Raw genomic sequence first — 21,843 nt, 5'->3', positions numbered from 1 at the left:
AGAATTTGAATTTTGTCCAGTACCTTTTCCCATCTAAGGAAAAGTTTAAGAGATTTCTCTCTTCATTTCTGCTAATGCTGAGAATCGTATTAACAGATTTACAACACGAAGCTACACCCTGGATTCCCAAACTTCACAGATTATGATAGAGATTTTAACACAACCCTGGTTTCTTTATTTAAAAGATATTTTATCTCAGATTTGTGGATCAATGTGAAATTAATCTATAGAGTCTCTTTGCAAAATCATTTTTCAGATTTTGAAATCCATGTAATACTGGATAAACTTTGGAATAAACAAATCTTCCACATGATTGGCTTATGCTTTGGAATAATTTAAGTAGCACAGGTAAACAGGGGTTATTTAATGTGGTGCATGACCTATTGGAGAATTCTCACATTTTTGGTAATCTGGAGTTTTTGCAGAAAATTTAATATTTCATGAACAATTTAAAATTCATTTGTATATAATTGGGCAAATGGCCCATGATTTAATTTCCTCCAGTTTAATCCATTATTCTTCCTTGACCCTTGTACTACAACACCCTTAATTCCTTATGTAACTTTTAATATCTGAACATCTGTCCCTTTTTCCTTTTTGATCAGTGGTTTATCCACTTTTTCCCCCCAAAGAACCAAATTTTAAGATTAACTTATCTTTATTAATTCCCTCCCACTTACTTTTGCTTTCTTTGTTGGCCTTTTTCTAGTTTTCTAATATTTTAATACTTTTTTACTTTTTATATGTATTTAATTCTATAATTTAGCTGTATCTCACATGTTCTAAAATATCATGTATTTGTTATGATGTTCAAGAAACTCTTGGATTTTATTTTACATTTCTCTTTTGACCCAAGATGTATTTAATATTGTACTTTGTCATTTTAAGGTAGAAAAGTCTTTTTTTGCATTGGGCGGGGGGGAGTAGTTTTCAGGAGAAGTTGTGGGATTTTTGTTTAATTTCTAAATTTTATTTTTTTTCGATCATGTTCGTATTATTGTTACTCTGGAGTTTATAAAGGTTTTCTTTGTGGCCTAAAATACGGTCAACTATCTCTACTGCTACCTGTGCACTATCAAAGAACTCACCTTCTGTTTCTGAGGTTCAGATGTTGACAGGTCTCAAAGATCAATCTCACGATCATGCTGAGCACCTCACTTTTTTTCTAGTTTAAGTGTGCTGTAGTTCTGTCTCTCCTTGCAACTCTTGAGTCTCTTCATAAAAGCAGTTTCTGTTATGAGCCATAACTACTGTCTTCATTGAGAGGTGAACCCTCTAGCATTATAAAATATTGTCTCTCAAAGTCTTTAAGTTAAAAACTTGACAAAGACTCAGACAATGGCGTTCATTTTACTCACATTTCATGATATGAATCTGATATACTTTTCTATCCTTCAGTTTTGACCTTTCTGAATCCCCTTGTTTCAGTGTCAGGTTTAGCTGTGTTAGTGAAGCCTAAATTTTTTGTATTTTAATAGGTTAAGTCAAGCCCACTTACCATTATTTGCATGATCAATATAGTCTCAACTCTTATTGTTTAAACTCATTTTAGTTTCAAAGACTAAATATATCATTTCACTTTATTTATAACGGTCTTGTTCATTGTGTTTACAACACTACGTGTATTAAGTATGTGCCTCATTCATGGAATGAGGAAGTGAAGGTACAAATATCTTCTAGAGGTACTAAATGTTGGCTTCCCTAATACCAGTATCTTCAAATAACACCCTTAAGTCCTTATGTTTTTGGTTACTACCTTATCAGTTCTATGAGCAAAACTGAAACTAGCTAATGACTCCTCACTTTACCCTTCTCTTCTAGCTGAAGTTCCACCATTTGTTTTCGTTCAGGACTCATAAGGTAATCGGAAAGTGGAAGGTAGTTGTCCTAAACTCTCCCTGTCCTCCTCTCACTTCTTGGTAGCTGGCTGACTGCAGCCTCAGAGCACAGAGACAGCTCCATCATGCTCTCTCCCACACCAAGGCTCTACAGCAAATTCCTATCGGATAGCTCACGGAAACACCATCTCTACTTGTGTCCACATTCTTAACTGTTGGGGACCTTTGTTGACATATTCGAGAAGTCCAAGAAAAGATAATCCATTATTGTGTTTTCTTTTGGCAGAAAGCATGGTCATTAAAAAGGCAAAATTATATATATATATAATATATAATATATATATATAATATATATATATAATATATAATATATATATATAATATATATATATAATATATAATATATATATAATATATAATATATAATATATATAATATATAATATATATAATATATAATATATATAATATATAATATATATAATATATAATATATATAATATATAATATATATAATATATAATATATAATATATATAATATATAATATATATATAATATAATATATATAATATATAATATATAATATATATATAATATATAATATATATATAATATATAATATATATATAATATATAATATATATATAATATATATATAATATATAATATATATATAATATATAATATATATATATATATATATATATATATATATATATATATATATATATATATTTTTTTTTTTTTTTTTTTTTCCCTTTAAAAAGTTCACCTCTGTACTACAACACTGCTTTGGTTCTGAGATTACTGCCTGGCCCTCCCAAAATGTGCTCTCAGGCCAGCGGGGCCCCTACATAGTTCTTCCTTATTTTTGGAACTGAAGTTTTGAGATGATACTTGATTCCCTGCTTTTGCAGGCAGATAACACTGGAATTTCTCTGTGGAGTCTGTGTAAGAAACAGTGCCCTGCGGTGAACTTTCATCAGCTGTCATTCATTGGCAGGCATGGCCTCCAGTGTTCTAAAAGACTCAGGAGCTCACGCTCCAATTTCTTCTTATTTGGTTGATAAACATGAAGAAGGAAATCCGCGGACCAAACCATACAACTTACTGAAGAGCTGGAACACAAGCGGAACTCCCAGATTTGCTAGTCCAGGAGTTTATATACCACTGGATTCACTGCTATTGGTCCAAACTTATGCTAATTAGGGTTTAGAAACATACTAATGCTATTGGTCAACTCTGGAATCCCAACGTCCAATCAGCTCTGCCTACTTCCATTTTCTCCCAGCTGGTCTAGGAAGTCTGAGTCCAGGCCCTGGCTGCGGCGGCTGTGCAGAGCAGGCTTCTGCAGCAGGCATAGGTAGGACGCCTTGCCTGGCCGCCAAGGGTGACAGGTCTGGACAGCTCTGCTCTCAGCACCTCAGGACCCTCAGCCTGCGTGGTAGGCTCCACGCTTCAGGTCCTGCTTGCCGCCCGCAGTTCACTGCAGCCGCTCTGCTGCGCGGGAAACCAGGAGCCATGTCATTGTCACTTCACCTGACGTGTCCTTCAGTGTCTCACTCTTCACTCCCTTTGGACTTCTTTTCCATCTTGTATTTCTTTGATGGCATTACCTGTATGTACACTCTGGCATCCCATCGAGATCAGTCTCCACCGCTAAAATTAGGTTTTCTTTAATTTATAATTTACTCCTGTTATCTTTCTGCTATCTTCCAGTGTTATTACTCGTCTTATTTCAAGTTTATAATTTATGTTATTCTTTCATGTTGTCTCCAATTTTCTGAAATTCTTTTAACCTATTTTGAAACGTTAGTTCACAGCCTTAAGTTTGTTTATCTGGTAAAACTTTTTATTGCCTGTAGATATTGTTTCTGCACCTTACTCTTTTGCATATCTAAAATTATATATGTAAATTATATATAAAAACAATTATAATTATGTAATGTATATAAATTGGACTACTGAACTTATATATTATGAATTATACCTGATTATATATAATTACTAGGCAACAAAGGAATACCAAGTGGACAAATAAAAATTGAGGTGCCACATTCTGTTAATGGAGGCCGCCTAGCTGTGTTAGCTCTGGCCTTTGGAGCTCTTGACCCCATGGTTTTTCCTTAGGAAAAATAGGGCCTCTTCTTTATGAATTCTATCAGTTCTGCCCCTCCCCCTATGACTTTTGCCTGATCCTTCTCTATCCTTGCCTCTCCCCCCACCCATTACAGACTCCATTCCCAACAATCCCCCCACCGCCAGCAGGGCTTTGTCCTGGAAGGGAGCTTTATTTGGTTAGTTATGAAAGCCTAGAGGACCAAGACTGCTCCAGAAAGAACCTACCTGACCAGTCTCTCCCCACCCCCAACCCCACCATTTGCTTTAGATTATGTTTGTTCTGTGAGTCTGGAGTTTTACTGTGTTTGTGGCTGTGTCTGCTTTTACATCGTAATTCAAGAAGACTAAGAACTCTGCCTCCCTGGTAACTTCTCATTTCTGACTCAATCTTTATTAATGACAAGGTCAGTTAGTCTCAAGGTCACTAATTCCTAAAAATTAAGAAGCCCAACTTCTCAGTTCCAAAATACAGAGACAAAGATGAGAAGCTTTTTATTACAGAGGCACATAGTAAATACCCATAGTTATGAATCAGGAGTTATTAATCTAAATGTGTCCTGGGGTTTAAATGTTTCTGTTTTCTCAGGACCATTGATACAGCAATTATGAACCATTCACTTGCAAGCAAAGATCAGTCTGAACAAGTAATGGTTAAATGGTTCTGTAGCTTGAGGTATTCCTAGGACTGTTTCTGGGAGCATGTATATAATTTACCGTGTCTCACTAGTTATTGCCAATAACTATTCTGTTCTCCCTACATCTATGATAAATATAGGAGATGCTAATTTGAAAAAAAAAATGTAAAGGCAACATTCCATTTTCAACAAATATCAAATCCAGATACATCGGTGTGAAGTACAGCTCTATCCAGGTTTACATATTGAAAACATGAACTAAGATGTACACTTTTGACAGTTATTACAGAAAATTGAAAGTCTTAGAAAGAAATATTTAATCAGCCTAAAGACTATTGGTTCCCTTTCAAAGTTAGTTATCCATTAAATTTTATTAGTTCAACACCACGTGCTTGGATAAAAGATAAATGAGATGTCTGGCCCTCAGGGGTGCAGAGGGACATGTGGCCTGGGAGGGGTATCCCTGTGCACTCAGCACGGGCAGCAGTGGAACCTTTCTCAAAAAATAAAAAGGACCAGGAAACGTGGCTCACTGGTAGACAAAGGTCAATCCCCGGTACTCGGGGGGAAAAAAAAAAAAAAAGAAATATGGTGTGTTCAGAAAAAGTAACCCAGAAGAGTGTGTCCGAAACAGGCTTTGGGGGACAAGCAGTGTTCCAGCAGGCAGAGAAGTATAGGAAGGGCTTCCAAGTCAGGGGCAAAAGGCAAAAGGAGATATGAGACAAACTGATGGGGGCAGGGGTGAGGGTTAGCAATCTAAGTGGCAAAGAGAAAAGGGCACCTGTATTGTAAGAACTCTTAAACAACAGTTTTGTTTGTCTTGGCAATACCAGGGATTGAACCAACAGCCTTATTTTAAGTGTTGTAGCCCTGACCCAGCCCATGGCTTTTACGAGCTTTAAAACAGCCTTATAATCCAGTTATCTGATGTCAAATGTCAATTTTCAGATAAATCAGAAATGTACAAGATAGCATGAAAATAAGAAGTGTTAAAATACTCAACTCAGTTCATTAAGTCATTAGAGGCAACTGCATGGTCAAGGGTCCTTGACAGGAACTAGGCAGTTTAAATGGATGACATCCTAAGTCAATGCTCAACTTGACCATGAGGTGATAACACCCACTATGGAATCCAGGATGTCTTGTTTAGCTTTGCAAATGGGCTCTTTCATCAGCGAACTGGGAGAACAGCAACTCCTACAATGTCCAATATAAAATAGAAGGCAAAAAAACAGATTAACTAAAGATATCGGCCTGCCTCTAGCCACCACAGAAATACCAGACACCACAGAGAAAATACCACAATGAAATGATTAATAGCTTTTTAAGGAGTACTTTTCACAACCGAACCTGTCCCCATTAAGTTGTACAAAGGGAATGTCCTATTAAAAACCTTGTTAAACTAAAATAAATCTAAATAGGACTATAAGATGCATAATGTATTGCTAAAAACTAATATAATATTGTTATTTAGCATAAATTCCTATAGTAAACCAAGGATACACATATACACATCACTCATTATTTTACAGAACCACCAAAGGGATTCAGTGGCAGAGTACACCAAGGATGTGAAGCTCAAAGCCCCAGGCACAAACGTGAGAAGCCATGGCTGACCTCTTGCCTGGGGTCACCTTGAGCAGTTATGAACAGTCCTGGGCCTCTGCTAGCTCCCTTGTCTCATCTGCACAATGACTACGAAGACAATGACAGCTCTTCTTACTGGGACAATTAGATGAGATCACACATGTCGAAGTACTGTGCAATCTACAACAGGCTAAACCAAAGTACTAAACTGACCGTTTTCTCCTTGATTTCCTACCCTGGAGATACCCTCGCTTCCTCTCCTTCCCTTCCTCTGCACTGTCTGATCCATCAGCAAACCCAGCCTGTCCTCACAGCATGTTCCAGACCCACCCACATTTCTCCCCTGCCAACACTTCCAGGCAGAGGAAGAGCTGGAAGACCCAGCTCCCACCAGGCTGCAGCAAGCACCTCCCAAAGAGCCTCTGCTTCTCCTCTTGATCTCGCTACAGCCTCAAGTCCATGTTGGAGCCAAAGTAATCTTTAAAATGCTAAACCAAAAGCCACCACCCCATGACCTCCCTTCACACTAAAAAGAAACCTGAACTCCTTATCTTGGCCTGGAAGGCCTTCTACGGCTGGTCCCTTGGAGGCCTCAGCGGCTGCCACTAGCACTTTGTTCACAGTTCTGAAAACATTCTGCATGTGCACTCCTACCCACCTTGAGTTACCTGGTTCCTCCTTGTGGAAGGTTCCAGAACTGAGAACTGTTCATTCTCTCACTTGATTCCAGGCTGTTCAAACGTCGCCATCTCAGAAAGGCCTTCCTGAAATACTCTGTACCAGGGCAAATCTTCCTCAGCTCCCCCTTTATCTTTCTGGCCCTAACCATCCAGAAATTCCATCCCCTATTTATTTTTCCACTACAATCAACTTCACGGAGCAAAGACTTTGTCTACATTTGTTCACAAGTTCCAGTTCTCTGTGTCCAGTAGAGGCTTACCTAAAAACTTCCATACTGAAGTATGAAAGCATTTTTTAATTTTATGGGTTCCACAGAAAATAATAGAGGGCTCGTAAAAGCCATGTGAAACGCAACAGTGGGAACAGCCCTGAAAGGCTGCATCCTACCTTGGAATTGGAAGTGGACTCTAAGAAACAAAGTCTGTTGCCAAATCCTTCTGCTGCCAAACACAGTTTCTGTTGTTCTTTGTGGATGGTTGCGGTACACTGCAGAACCACTTCATCATCCTGCAAAGGAGGAGAAAGGGAAGAAAAGGTGAGACTGGACACCATGAGTGTAAATCATATCCAGAAAAACAAGATTTTTTGTGCTTTTAAAAAACCTGAGCCAAATGTTCACAACTGTCCAAAAATATAAAAATAAAAGTAGACTCAATTCCCAAAGCCCTTTTTATTTGCAAAAAGGTAACTGGGTGGAAGAGAATGGGGACTGCCATTCAGAGCAATCAATACTTTTCTTGCTGTTATTCCCAATTCCCACAGAGAATATAGTAATAGTAAAATATAGGATTTTCCTGTTAGTACTCTTAAGCACAATTTTAATCATCAGAATCACCAAGAAGTTCTCTGACATATTTCTAGGATATCAAGTATCATCAAGAATGGGACAGATTCTGATTGCTGTGTAATGACATGTGTGCCTGCTAACACAGGGAGTAACTCGGTAACTGAATTTCTGGGTTCAGATTGACTGGAAAATCTTAGCTCAACCATGCATTGGCTACTTGATCATATTGGAAATGATCCTGGGCTGCTTAAAAATCTACAGAGAGGCCATTTATTAGTTCGATCTTCTGAAATACAACACTAGCTTCCAATTAATGAAACAGGATTACAGGAAAAGCTGCACATGGGAAAGATGATCAACGGGATGACAGTACAGACGGGCACAAGTACTGCAAGAAGCACGGACCTAAGAGCTACCAGGATCTGATTCCCATCCTTACTCTGCTATGTACTAGTGACACCACTCCTCGCCTCAGCTGGCCTACTGGTCCCTGCTGAGAAGCACAGCAGAGCAGTGGGACAGGCCTAGGTGGGTTGGAGCGCAGGTGGCAAATACCGCTCAGGGCCATGTGGAGCAGCCATAGCAGGCCTAAGGGAAGGCGGGCCACTACCAGGTGAGCCGGGGCAAGCCTGTCTATCACCCAGCCTCACCCAGCCACAGCCCAGCCTGCACACAGCTGAGACGCCACTGCAGAAGCCACACCACACTGAAGCTGCAGTGGAGACACCCACTGTGACTTCAAGCTCCCCCTTCCCCAAATTGGGAGAAAATGCAAATAAGGCAAATGTAAATGAAACTCAGAGCTAACCAATAGCGTTAGTACATTTCCAAGCTCTAATTAGCATAAGCTTGGACCAATAGCATTGGTACTGTTTTCAAACCCTAAGGAGCTTAAGTTTAGACCAATCCCAGTGATCCAGGTGCTACAGGAACCCCTGGACAATACTGCTGTGGTGGAGAAAACCTGCTATGGAGCCTGCCAGAATTCTGTTCTTGTTCTTCAGTAAATCCCAGGGTTATATGTACACATCATCCTGATCTGCGGAGCCCATGCTTCAAATTCACAAGATAGGAAGCTAGAAAAAGAAATTCACAACGAGTTGCGGGGGTCTCCCACAACCCTGGAGGCCAGGGCCTGCCATTAAGAGCTGCCACACTTTTTAGCTGCAGGTATCTGCAGGTTGTAGGACCCCACCTGTCAGAAGCAGAGAATTGAAGTTCATCTCAAAACTCTCGTTTCACTAAGTTGCATGATCTAGGCAAGGAAACTAATCTCTAAAGTGATCATGAGATAGAAAGTACTTAAGACAGTGAGATGCAAATCGCACTAAATAGACACTAAATAAATGGGAGATGTAGCTGTATTTAACAAAAGCTCTCATTTTAATAGGTTCCAAATAGCAAGTGCCTAAGATATTTAGCCATCTGTATTTTGAGATTTCAAATGCAAAGACTTATAAGGAAATAAATATATTCAATCAAACCTTTTAAAGAGACTCAAAATATTAATGGACACAAGTATATCCAGAGGCTGCCTTCATCAAGGCAGAATAGCAGAGTGAAAGTGACGTGTCGATGGGGCTGGGGATGTGGCTCAAGCGGTAGCGCACTCGCCTGGCATGAGTGCGGCCCAGGTTCGATCCTCAGCACCACATACAAACAAAGATGTTGTGTCTGCCAAAAACTGAAAAATAAATATCAAAAATTCTCTCTAAAAAAAAAGTGACGTGTCGAGATGGAATTAATCTTAAAAAGCAGAAAATAAGCTTTTTTAACTCATAGAAAAAAGCCATGTTAGAAAAGCGACTCTCATTTGGATTTAAAACCCTTGTGATCCTGTGTGTTTGCTTTTATTTTCCTTACAGTAGCAGCAGTACTTCAGAGCGCCCTTACAGCACCAGCCACAGGCAAAGCCCAGTGTTCAACAACCACCTCCTAATTTTCCCTCCAGATGCTCATTAATTTTCAGTGAACATTCATTTTATTTGAAAAGTCATTTGCTTAAAAAAAAGGAGCCTGATTTTCATATAAATACATGTTAATGTAAATTCATGCTTAGCATGGCCATAATAAAAAAAAAAAAAATCACAAAGTACTTTATGTAATCTGCAAGCTAAAGACAAATGGCGTTTTTCAAATGTATAGTGTAACAAGAAAGAAAAAGATGCTGGTGTGCTTGGTGCCTTACCACATCCCCAGGGGTGTATTTGCTATCTCGCTGGCCCTGTGGAACCAGCTCTGACACATAAATGACACTCTCCAGTTAAAGACTCTTTTTCGGATGCTGGAGACTATCTGAATACTGTTTAGTCAATTATTTTAATGTACTAATTAAGGAGAGCTTGGGAATAAGAGGACAGCAAGTGGGGGGGGGGGGTGAAAGCAGACCATAAACCTGGGGGACAAACGTCTGACCAGTGCTACTAAGTAAGCTTTGCACAAGAGAAACACACTGGATTTCCCAGAAGCATGCTGTGCCTGCCTCCGCTCTCACTCTTTAATCCTCCCTGTCCCCTGGGACACAAAGGCACCCACACACACACAGATGAGGAAAGCCAGGCTCAGAGTAACTGCTTGCTAAGAGGATTTATCCTGTGTGTTTCCAGGAACCAGATCATTAAACCTGCTCTGAAAGTCATCAGCCCCTAGCTGCTGCCTGGGTTGATTTTTACCATGTTTGTCATGTGTGGGAGTGCATTTCAACCTTGAACATGCATCCTGCAACCCACAGATCTTGCCAGAACACACTTTCTGATTCTGTAGGTCTTGGGTGGGACTAAGGCTTTATTTCTAATGAATGCTCAAGAACAAGGGCCACACTCTGAGGCTCTAGGATGCAAAAATGGGTCCCAGAAAGGATGTGGCTCCCAATAGATAGAAGTAGCCCTTACAGGAGTGTGGAAAGCATCAAGAAGAGCTGAATATTAAAATGAGTCTGCTGGGGACATAGATCAGTGGTAGAGCACTTGCTTAGCATGGACTAGGCTCTGGGTTCAGTCCCCAGTACCATACTTTGGACAAAATCAGCTTGTGTGGAAATGCTTATCAATTTCAAGTAAATTCCAATTACATAAATAATTGAATTGAAAGACATTAAACCACCCCATCAAATTTGGGGAATTTTGAGACAGATCAAAGTTGCCAAGTCTGGCCTTGAACTTGCAATCATCCTGACTCACTTATTCAGTTTCCCTTCAACCTAATGCCTTAATGTCGCCTACAGAGGGGTTGGCAAAGGCCCAACACTACATCTAAGCGATCCCTGCTCAGCCAAAGAGACAGGCTACAGTCAGAACCTTGAGTCATGGTTCAGCTTCCAATGGCAGAATTTACCTGACGTGGCCTACAGCGTCTGCTCCTTTACCTGGGAGCACCTTTTATGTTACATTTCAGTAAGTGAAAAGTTCCCTTTTGACACAATATAATAAATCCCAAATGCCTGCTGGACCAAACACCAAAACACAAACCACCGCCGGGTCCCTTTAATTAGCTTCTCTCTCACCTCCAAGCAGACTCTCCAGAATGATTGCCCTTGGACAGCACACAGACCTCGCATTTCAGAGGTTGTCATAAGTTGGGTTTTCCTCTTTACTGGGACCTACATGGTGAATCTGGGTATTGTTAACACATATATGATGCACATGGGGATCACATTCTAAGATCAACACTGCCTAACACTGACGAGATCCAGGAGCAGCACTGCTCAGTTAAGAGAATACAGATGTAGTTAAGGTACATCTTGGTAGGTTGTAAGTCCTCTTCTGAATTAGTTTTTGCTACCTGGCTTCAGGTGCCATCTCCTAATTCACACTAGGGGGTGAGGGATACTGGGGATTTAACCCAGAGTCAATTTACCCCTGAGCCACATCCCCAGCCCATTTTGAGAGAGTGTCTCAATAAGTTGCTGAGGCTGGCCTTGACCTTGCAATCCTCCTGCCTCAGCCTCCCAAGTAGCTGGGATTACAAGCATGCACTACCATACTCAGCCCTAATTCACATTTCTTGTTTTCACATCTGGTTGTGTGTGCCAGTGGAGCATCTAAGGCTTGTGTATACATGGTTCCCATCATTCTTACCTTGGGGAAATGAAAAATGCCCTTCAATTTTCACCCTTCACTCTCCTTTGTTTTTTGAGTTCCTGTGTCTCATGCTCTAGTCCCTCACTAGGACAACACATTTAGACTTGGTTCACAAGAAATCAGATCCAAACCCAAAATTCTACAAGAATAGATTCTACTCTGATTGTCATTTTGCCTTTTAAATTTTCAAAACCTGTAATTAACCATGAATGACCAGCCTGATGATGCGTGCTAGTACTGGAACATGGAGCATGCACATCAGGTGGGTTCTTTGTCTTGCAAATTCAAATGAAATCCATGGACACAGGGTAAGAGCAAAGTAACAGGATTAGCTTAATAGACAGAAACCAGAACTCCCATAGAGGGGCCCAGAGAGCTATGCCAATGGCTGTCTGTTGCCTAGGGGTTTTTAAGGGCGTATCTGATAGCCCAGAACAGGTGTTTGGTGGGGTTAGAGATGCTGGCATGGACCAACCAAGCTTTTTATTTATCTTTTGAATCTTAATTCAGGCCTCCTTTTAGGCACGAGCCTCCCCTGGTACACCAGGCTAGGCCAATTCTTTTGTCTTGTGTTCCTGCACCACTGTATTCTGTTAATTTACTTGGTTGGTCATTATGCACTCATTTATGTGCTCAGTGATGTTTGATTATTGAATCTACTTTTTTTCTTAGAACTATAGCCCCAGAATCTAGCAGACTTTCAGCACACAAGAAAGCCTCCATAAGTAATAGTGGAATGAACGAATAAAATAACAAATGGAACCACCACATGACCCAGCTACACCACTCCTTGGCATTAATCCTAGAGAATTCAAGTCAGAACACTCCGGTGATGCACGTTCACACTAGCACACCACTCCTTGGCATTAATCCTAGAGAATTCAAGTCAGAACACTCCGGTGACCCACGTTCACACTAGCACAATTAGCAATAGCCGAACTATGGGACCAGGTTAGGTGAATGGACAAAGAAAATGTGGTATATATCACGGAGTTTTATTCAGCCACAAAGAACAACAAAGTGCTATCGTTTGTAGGAAAATGAATAGAACTTCAGAATATTCCATTAAATGAAATAAGCCAGACTCAAATAAGCCAGGGTCATCTATTTTCTCTTTTGTGGAAGGAAGAAGGTTGGGGGAGGGGGTAGGATCTCTTGAAAATAGAAGGAAGACCAGTAGAATAGAGAAAGAGGAATGGGAGTCCCTGGAGAGGGATGGGAAGGAACCTGGGGGTGACATATGAAGGGGTTCTGTCCTCTGTTGTAACCAATGAACATCAAACAGAAGGTATTCAACCTCTTCACACGAATACCTTGAAGTCTTTAGCATTCAGGGATGTGTTCATTTACTGTCCCCAGTACCTCCCACTGCAGTTCCCTACCAACTTCCCAAAATATTTCTAACACAAGGAATAGACTTCATCAACCACGAGAGTGTAAGTTACTCTCAGGTAGGAATTGCCCCTTTCCATTCGCACAGAGCACATTCCGCCCCTCTGCACATCCCCTGGTCTTAGCAGCTGTGAGAGAGCAGAGATGAGGTCAGGCACATTCCCCAGTACATCTCCATTGCCTAACACTGCACCTGGCAAAACTAACGTACTGCTGAAGTGACTGCAGATCCCAGTCTACCTGTGATTGTCCACAACACGTGCCTTCATGCTGATGGATGAGTCTCTTTGTAGAATTGCCAAGGTTAAGAGCCTATTTAATTTCCAATTAAAGCTAGTATTGTATGACCCCAATAAGTGATTTCATGGTTTCATGGAGCCAAGAAATAGGGCAATTTTGGAAGAAAATTACCAAGCCTATCTGTCAGAACTGTGACAAATGTTTCACATATCATAAACATCCACAGCATCAATATAAAGCCCAACTGGATCACTGAAAAAGGCAAGTGGCCCCTTGTGTTTCCTTATTTCCACATAAGCATAGTAAAACTTTTATTACAACAATGCTGTTTGCATACAGAATCTAAGCCAATCATTCATCTTATACTCTCCAAAGCTCTTGAGAAACTCTTAAGAACTCTGGCCATTACAAAACCCCTCACATCATGCCAACTACTTAGTATGCTTGCATTCCAAAAGGTTAATTCACATTTACTAAACGTACCTGGTGTGCTCCCTGGGTTATGTCATGAGAATTGTTCCAGGGTTAGCCTTGACTTAAAAAGCTATTTGTCGGGCTGGGGTTATGGCTCAGTGGTAGAGCGCTCGCCTAACATGTATGAAGCACTGGGTTCGATCCTCAGCACCACATAAAAATAAGTAAAGGTATTGTGCCCATCTACAACTAAAAAGCAAACATATTTTTAAAAAGCTATTTGTCCAGAAGGTGAGATTCCATTCCATAGAAACCAGGTGCCCAATGGATATAAATGATTTAGTAAAAACCTAAGGCAATCATATCATCCATCTTAGATCACTGCACATAGTAAATGCTCAAAAGACAAGGTGTGGTTTGAATTCCTTCTGTTGTATACTTCCTGTGACTTTAAAACCACTTAGAATAGAGGTCTAATATTTATGGGGAGAAAGAGCTAGAATACTGTATTCAGGCAGTTTTGTGATGAGTAAATAAGACGTAATTTCTATAACAAATGTTGCCAAGTGTGCTGAAATAGTACAGCATGAAAAATAATTCTCCAATGACAACAGCAGCAGCTTCTTCCAAATATTCATCCATCATTTAACAGATACTTGCTCGGGATACAACATGCGCTAAGAAACGTTCTAAGTGCTTGAGATAAATCGTCAAATAAACCAAAGATCCCCAAACTCATTAGGCTTATGTGCTGGCAAGCGATGAAACCCAATAAACACAAATGTAATAAATTTATAATTATGTTGATGTTATGAAGATGAAAAGTTCTAAGAAACAAAACAGAAACAGAACACAAGCATCAAAAGCTGTATCGGTTAGAGACAGAAGGTTTGACTAGAACTGTCAGGACCTCATAGAGGGGGTGACTTGTGAACAAGGACATGGAAGGAAGAGCAAGCAGCCTCCTGGGGAGAAGGAAGGCTGGGGAAAGCCCCCCAGGCCCTGTAGTCTTAGCTACAGAAAGAACTGGAAGGAGCCAGGATGGAGCTCACCAGTTCAGTGGGTGCCTAGCACTCGTGAGCCCTGGGTTGAGCTCCCATCTCCAAAAGGAAATAAAACAAGCAGGAAAGAACTTTGTAGCTAGAGCAGAGCAGTCCAGGGAGAGGATGGTAGTTTATAATGCAATGAGGTTGGCATGAAAGCCCTCTAAGTCAGCATAAGCTCTTCAGCTTGTACTGGGGAAAATGGAGAACCACTGGGCCACGCCCCCGGTGTGGAGCGCAGTGTGAACTAGGGGTAACTGCAACCAGCCACGGGGGAGATGGTGGTCTAGACTAGGTGGGAGCAGGAGAAGTGCAGAGAGGCGATCGGATCCTGCCCATACACTGCATTTACCAAGAACCTACGCTGTCGCAGGTGCTAGGATTAATGTTTGCCAGTTTATTTATTCCACCATTGCTTTAGACTTCTCTAGCATGTGGTCAAATAACATATTACCTATATTTTTTTCTTACAGAAAGTAAGTACTTCAACTGAGCAAATGAGAATTTAAGATAGACAAGCTAGTATTTTGGGACTCATTGAATCTACATTTGTTTAAAAAAAAACACGTTAAGTCCTCAGTTTACATGATAGTATAGAACCATATAGATGATTATCTTCAAGCAGTTTTTGGGAAAATTATCATGGTTTATAATTGTGCCATGGACTTTAAAGTTTTTGTCCAGGCATTAAAAATTCTGTATGATTTACAAATGAACAGAAAAATGAAAAAAAAAAACTCAAACAAAAATGTATTTAGTGACTTAATACTGCTGTAACATAGAACACTAGAAACAGAATTCAAGTTTTCTTCCTTTTGGAAACATTTATGCTGAGTAGCTTGAACACAGCTACTGCCTTCTCCCATCACGGAGCTTCCCACATGGAGCGAAGACCTCTCTGTGCCTTGGTGAACTGCCAGACTCCCTCCAGCTTAGATCAGCTTCCAGTGTTCATGAAACATCTGAGACTTCCGTTAGTGATGAGTTCTTCACCCAGCATCACATCCCTCAGTGTCCAGCACTGTCACCAACATGGACATCCACAAGCTCACCTTGGCCCAGTTCCTCTGGCCACATGGGCAGGATCTTCCAAGGCCACGGCCATCCACACTCCACTCCTACCATTCCTGTAGTGGTCAGGCTACTTTTGCTTCTTGGGTGCATTTCTTGATCTGTGGGGGCCAATGCCCTCTTATCCCTTCCTGTAAGCATCACATTCCATGCAGTGACCAGCGGGAAACAAGGAAGGAACCAGGTGCACCACACCAACCACCCACAGGTCCAGAAAGGAGTGACCTGCAAGCCACTGATCATGATGTGCACCTGTGGCTGGACAGTGATTCCTAGACAGGGTGAGGACACGACAGAAGCTCTGAGGGAAACCTATGCTTCCCCTTCATCGTGTCCTTATTGGCAGTGACGTGGTCCTGTGTGGACTTCACCGTGGCTGCCTAGGCCTCACTTCCCCACTGATAGGGGTCCTTTCTTCCAGGGTCCTTTCTAGCACTCACATATGGGTCTGTGAAAAGGTACAAGAGGAGAATCCCTTGAAAATATTCAATGGGAAACACTGAGTGCAGCTCTCTGGCTTTGTTTTTAATAGAGGGAGCTAAAGGATATTTCATTACCAGCTTGACTATTATTATGGTCTAGATATGAGATGTCTCCCAAAGTGCTCATGATGGGCAATAAAACAATGTTCAGAGGCCAAATGTTTCCATTATGAGAGCTAAAATGTAATCAGTGGATTAATCCATCTGGTGGATCAATCATTTGAAAGGACTGGTGTCCTGGCTGGTAAATGCAGGCAGGTAGAGCATGGCTGGAGGCACGCCCATGGGGATTAGATCCTGTCCCTGGTTCCTCCCTCCATTTCTCTCTGCTTCTTGGCGGTCATGAGCTGAGCTGCTTTCCTCTTCCATGCCCTTCTGCTACCATGCTCTGCCTCAGTTCAGGCCCAGAGCTATGGAGTCAGCAGGCGATAGACTGCACCTCTGAATCGTGAGCCATAATAAACTTTTTCCTCTTCCAAATTGTTCTTGTTGGGAATTTTGCTGATGGGCACACCTATTCATGGCTCTGTGATCTTATGCAAGGTGACGTAATGTGGGCTGATCTTAAAAACTAGAGCTTCAGGAGTGATCTGTGGCTCTGTGCTCACGACTCTTACAGCTAAGTTTATACACAAGATGGCATGTAAGAGATAATGGGCTGTGAGGCCAGCTGTCACAGTGGGCCTGGGTAATGTCAGCCACAAGGAGCTGGACAGAAACACCCAAATATCAGACACGATCAAGACCTCAGACCTCTTACTCAATTTTCCAACTGTCAGTGGTGGCAGCTGGCCAGGCCAGCAGAAGTCGCACACTGCCTCTGAACATAAACATGTCATCGATGCCTTTCCACTCCAGTTTAGCAATAGTCTCCATCGGAGGAGCCTCACATGCACTGAGAAATCCATCCATGTGGAGCAACTGCACCAACGAGTTGCCCTCCCTGACCCTTTTAGCATCACCACGAACAATCTGGAGCCCGACTCACCGTCTCCTCATAGACAACCAGCCATCTCTGGAGAGATGAGGTTTCAGCCTCCTGCCAAAGACAACTAAACAAAACCAAGACTCAAACATCTATAGAGCTTTCCTTGGTTGACTTTCTTAAATGACATAGAATGCAAACATCCCAAGCTCACCATCAAGGTGAGGTAGTTTCAGACTTCAGAGGACACTGCCCTTTCTGTATTGCACAATACAATGACCTTCAGCAGTTGTATTTTTCTGGTAATGCACAGAACAAGGACAAAGTTTCCCAACTAAATGAAAAAAAAAATGTAACAGTAATCAGGATAGATTTGTAGTAAACCAGTACCCAAGAATAAAATCAAAAGAGTTTTCAGCAAATACATGGAGCATGGGGCAATACTCACATAAGTAATTTTAAACTTGTCTCTGAGATGTGTTTTGACATGTATCCCCACTTTTATGATTACACAAGGGTTTCCCAGTTCTTATTTGTATGGACATTAATATTCATCTAGGGATTCTTAGATTTGCTTTTGAAAAACAGTAAGAGTTTGCAATTTCAACCATTGCGATTTCAATTCATTTCTGTAATTAGCAGACCTATTAAACTTCTCTTTTTTCTTGCCAATTCTAAGTGCAATTATTTAATTATAACATAAAGCACCAACTCCTAGGTTTTTGTGGGCATTCAGTGAATCCCCTCACTTTTCTTGCCATCTCAAGTATTTCAACAGAGGGCCTTTCTCTGGCCTGGGGATGAGTCAGTGAATAGTGATCTATACCTGAGCAATGTGTGCTTCTGGTAAGAGTCGGGCTATGCATTGGGGCAGCAGAAGTTATGTACAAGCAGAACAGATTGCAGCTCAACTTTCTTTAATCTCAACACCAGTACTGTAAAGATCCACTAAAGGTCACTTGTACATGGAAGAAAACCATGGTGCAAGTTTTAGAACTAGATTTTGAAAAGCTTAGCCTGGCACTCACAAACATGAGCCTTGGCCAATTTGTGAAGGGTCAAATGTCATGGACAAAAACCTAAAATTGGGCTGGGGATGTGGCTCAAGCGGTAGCATGCTCTCCTGGCATGCGTGCGGCCCGGGTTCGATTCTCAGCACCACATACAAAGATGTTGTGTCCGCCGAAAACTAAAAAATAAATATTAAAAAATTTTAAAAAAAAACCTAAAATTTACCCAGATAAAGTGAGATGCTTTAAGTACTTGTCAGAAATCTTGTATTTATACAAATAAAGCCCCTGAGGCCAAATCAGGACCAAAGCTCTGAAGCCAATGCTCACCAGAAGCTCACGTCCTGGTAGTGAAGTCCTGGGCAACCCGCCTACCACTGCATCCCAGCATTTGCATCTGTTAGGTGGAAACCTAAGTCCTGTCATGACAATTTACAGTATGATTACTCCTTAATTTATAACAGGCAGGCAACATGAAGTAACAGCAGGAGCATTACTCCTCCATGCGAAAACACCCAGGGCTCCAACCCCAGCTCTCCTAAGAATAATCACTGTGATTACAACTTTTTCATCTATGAAAATAAATGAAATCCTATCTTGGGGAGATTGTTTTAAGGGATTAATCAAAAGTATAATTTATACCAAGTACCCAAGAAAGATGGCTCAGAATGTACAATATTTTAAATAATTGTTCCTTCCTCCTTCCTATATTTGAAACGATTAAATTCATTCATTCAACACAAGACAGAACAAGTTCTTGTATCTCTGAGCTCCCACTCGGAGAGATTGATAATAAGCAACTAGAAAATTGAACATCAGGTATAAAAAAATCCAAGAATAAAAAGGACAGGGTCAAAGTCAAGAGCAATGAAGAGGTTTATTACCAGGTGGTCAGAAACTCTCCTGAGCCACAACTTGCACAGAGCTGGGAGGGGCGGTATGCAATAACACCCCAGGTGGGAAGAGCAGCAAACACAAGGGCTTTCAGGGGAAGGGCCCGGGGAGCCCAAGGGGGCTGTTGGGGTGGTGGAAGGAAGGACTTAGAGAAGATCTAGGGGTCTCACAGCCCATGGGAAGGGCTTCAGCATTCAGTGAGAGCATGCTGGGAGCCATGGAGGTGCACACAGGAGAATGACAGACATGACACCTTTCTCTGGCGCAGCATGCAGGCTACTGTGCTGGGAGCATGGAAGCTTCTTACTGTGGCCCCAGCCTACAACGGTAATTGCTTCTATCACCCTGGAATTGCTGGAAAAACGTCAGAGTCCATACAGTTTAAAAGAAGAACTGACAGATTTGCCGATTTGGGATGGAGAAAGGGGAAAGAGTGATCATGAGGTTTTTGCACCAAACACCTGGGCAGGAGGTAGTTTTCTTTACTGAAAGAGAATGCCAGGGAGAGTCAGTTTGGCAGGGGGACGACATGAGGTCCAGTTCAGACGAGTTCCGTCTGGGATGACTGTTATACAAGTGCAAGGTCAAGAGGCAGTTGGACAATCAGAGGTGGGATTCAGGGATGTGGTGGCTGAAGATACTTAGGTGTCACCAACACGAAGAATGCATTAAAAGATCTGATACCAGTTCAAATCACTCAAACAAGGAACATCAACATCCCACTCAAGACGGGAGGATCTAAAAGGAACTCTGGACCTTGTACACAGCAGATTAGGAGCAGAAAAGGCAGGGAGGAGGGGGACGTGACACAAAACCATCACAGAGGATGGGCTGTACCATAGAAGGAGGATCAGGAGCCTGGCGAGGTAAACAGGCTCCAGGGGGAAAGACAGTGAACAGCGCAGTACGCTAAGCAGAAGATGAGTGCCAAGGAGGCAGAGGGCTGCCCTGGTCTTTGGCAGTGCGGTGCTCAGCGGTGGTCAGTGCTGTTAGTGGAGGATGGAGATAAGGTCCAGAAAGGAGGGATTAGAGAGGGGCTGCAAGGTGAGGGAGCAGAGCAGTAGACACAGCGCCTGAAGTAAAGCCTAGAGAAAGGGCCAGCAGCTGAAGACAATGTGGATCAGACAGGAGGTCTGGGGGGGCTCGTGCCATATTCAAGCTCTCCTCTGGGAACTATGGAAAAAGGGGACCAAAACAACAGAAGTAGGAGAACTAGACAATAAACTATACAGCTGTGTGCAGATACATGCTTGTTAAGAAACTGACATGAGGAAACCAAAGCAGAGTGGGACAGAGAAGCAAGGGGACTTGATGTTCTAAACAGGCCATGGAAAAGGGCCTCTCGGGTGAATCTGCAAGGATATTTGGGAGAAGACCCTGAGAAAAAGTGTCCTTGATATGCCTGAGAAATACAGAGCAAGGAGATGTTGCCATCTTCTCACAAGCAGATGGGAATAATCCCAAGAAGATTCAATAAGGCCAAAAAAGCTGGAGGCTGGGCAACAGATAGATAGTGCATCTACTGCAATCTAGGGCCAGGCGGAGGTTCTAGTCCCAGAGATGAGCAAAAGCAGAGGATGGTTTAGAGGTGGGTGGGTGTAGAAGTTTCTCTTCCTATTGCATCTGTCTCCTCAGTGAAGTAGGAAGTAAAGTCATTGCCAGGGAATGAGGGATTAGAGGGACAGAAGACAGTGACCTGCCAGGACAGCCGCGAGCCCCTTGAGGTGAAGGTCTCGAGCACTGGATGGCACACACTGAAATCGAACAGTGTCTGCAAGCTCCAGAATCTTTCCAGAACATGTGGTGTTATGACAGAACATGCTAGAAGACAAGTGGCTCAGAAGATCAAATGCTGCTAGTATGTAAGTGAGTCGGACGTGAGGAGTTAAGGGCTCAGAAAATGTACGCATTAAGGCCCTCAGAGCACCTGGAGGAGTGGATGGCAGTCATGACGGAGTGCATGTAACAGTGCAATGATGAATCAGGACACCAGGGCAGCAGGAGGAAGAGACAAGCCACACGATGAGCATCCACTGCACAGCCTTGCTATCCCTCCAGCTTCCAAATGTACCACAGTTCTGCAGAGGGACTCCCCAGTTCACCTCACCCAGCCAATGCTTCCTGAGGCTGTAAGGAAGGCTGTACAGTCACCAGAGAAACTGACCTCCACAGGTAGGAAGTTAACTATTCTTCAAATCCTGTGGCACACAAGGGCTTCCCTCAGGACCATGACACCCAGTGTTCACCACACTTCTTCCTGGTGTTTCTCCTACACTGTTCTCCCAAAGGACAAGAACCTCTGGCTACAAGCTAAGTCCATCCTTCCACCTGGACAATGCTCAGTCAACATCTGAGGCATGAATGAGTGAAGAGATGCAAATAATAAAATCAACACTAGTCTTTCGAAGACACAGAAAAAGGAGGCAACAAGCAGAATTTCTTAGGGCTGTGGATATTTTGAGGCAGGCAGACAAAGAATTTCCAGCTAGTAGTTAGACACATGAGTTAAAATATCACCCCTCTCTTTAGCTGTTCAACATTGGGGTAATCCACTTCAATGAGAAAAAAATTACCTTTACCCCTTGCCAACATCACATAGCTAGCTATCATAAAGATCAAATTAAACATACATGTGTACACACA

The 21,843-nt window shown here is 41.9% G+C and overlaps 1 protein-coding gene across 1 annotated transcript in view; it reads right to left on the bottom strand.

Annotated features, from left to right (window-relative positions):
• The window catches only part of Ryr2 (ryanodine receptor 2), a 478,528-nt gene that overhangs the window by 431,802 nt on the left and 24,883 nt on the right, over positions 1-21,843 (bottom strand). Inside the window, exon 3 of the mRNA XM_027947992.2 lies at positions 7,251-7,370. Within this exon, the coding sequence (XP_027803793.2) occupies positions 7,251-7,370 (120 nt within the window). The remainder of the gene's footprint in view (positions 1-7,250; positions 7,371-21,843) is intronic.

The sequence above is a fragment of the Marmota flaviventris genome, chromosome 12 (genome assembly GCF_047511675.1).
Source record: "Marmota flaviventris isolate mMarFla1 chromosome 12, mMarFla1.hap1, whole genome shotgun sequence".
Taxonomy (NCBI): Eukaryota; Metazoa; Chordata; class Mammalia; order Rodentia; family Sciuridae; genus Marmota; species Marmota flaviventris.
This window is presented reverse-complemented; position numbering and strand designations above follow the sequence as displayed.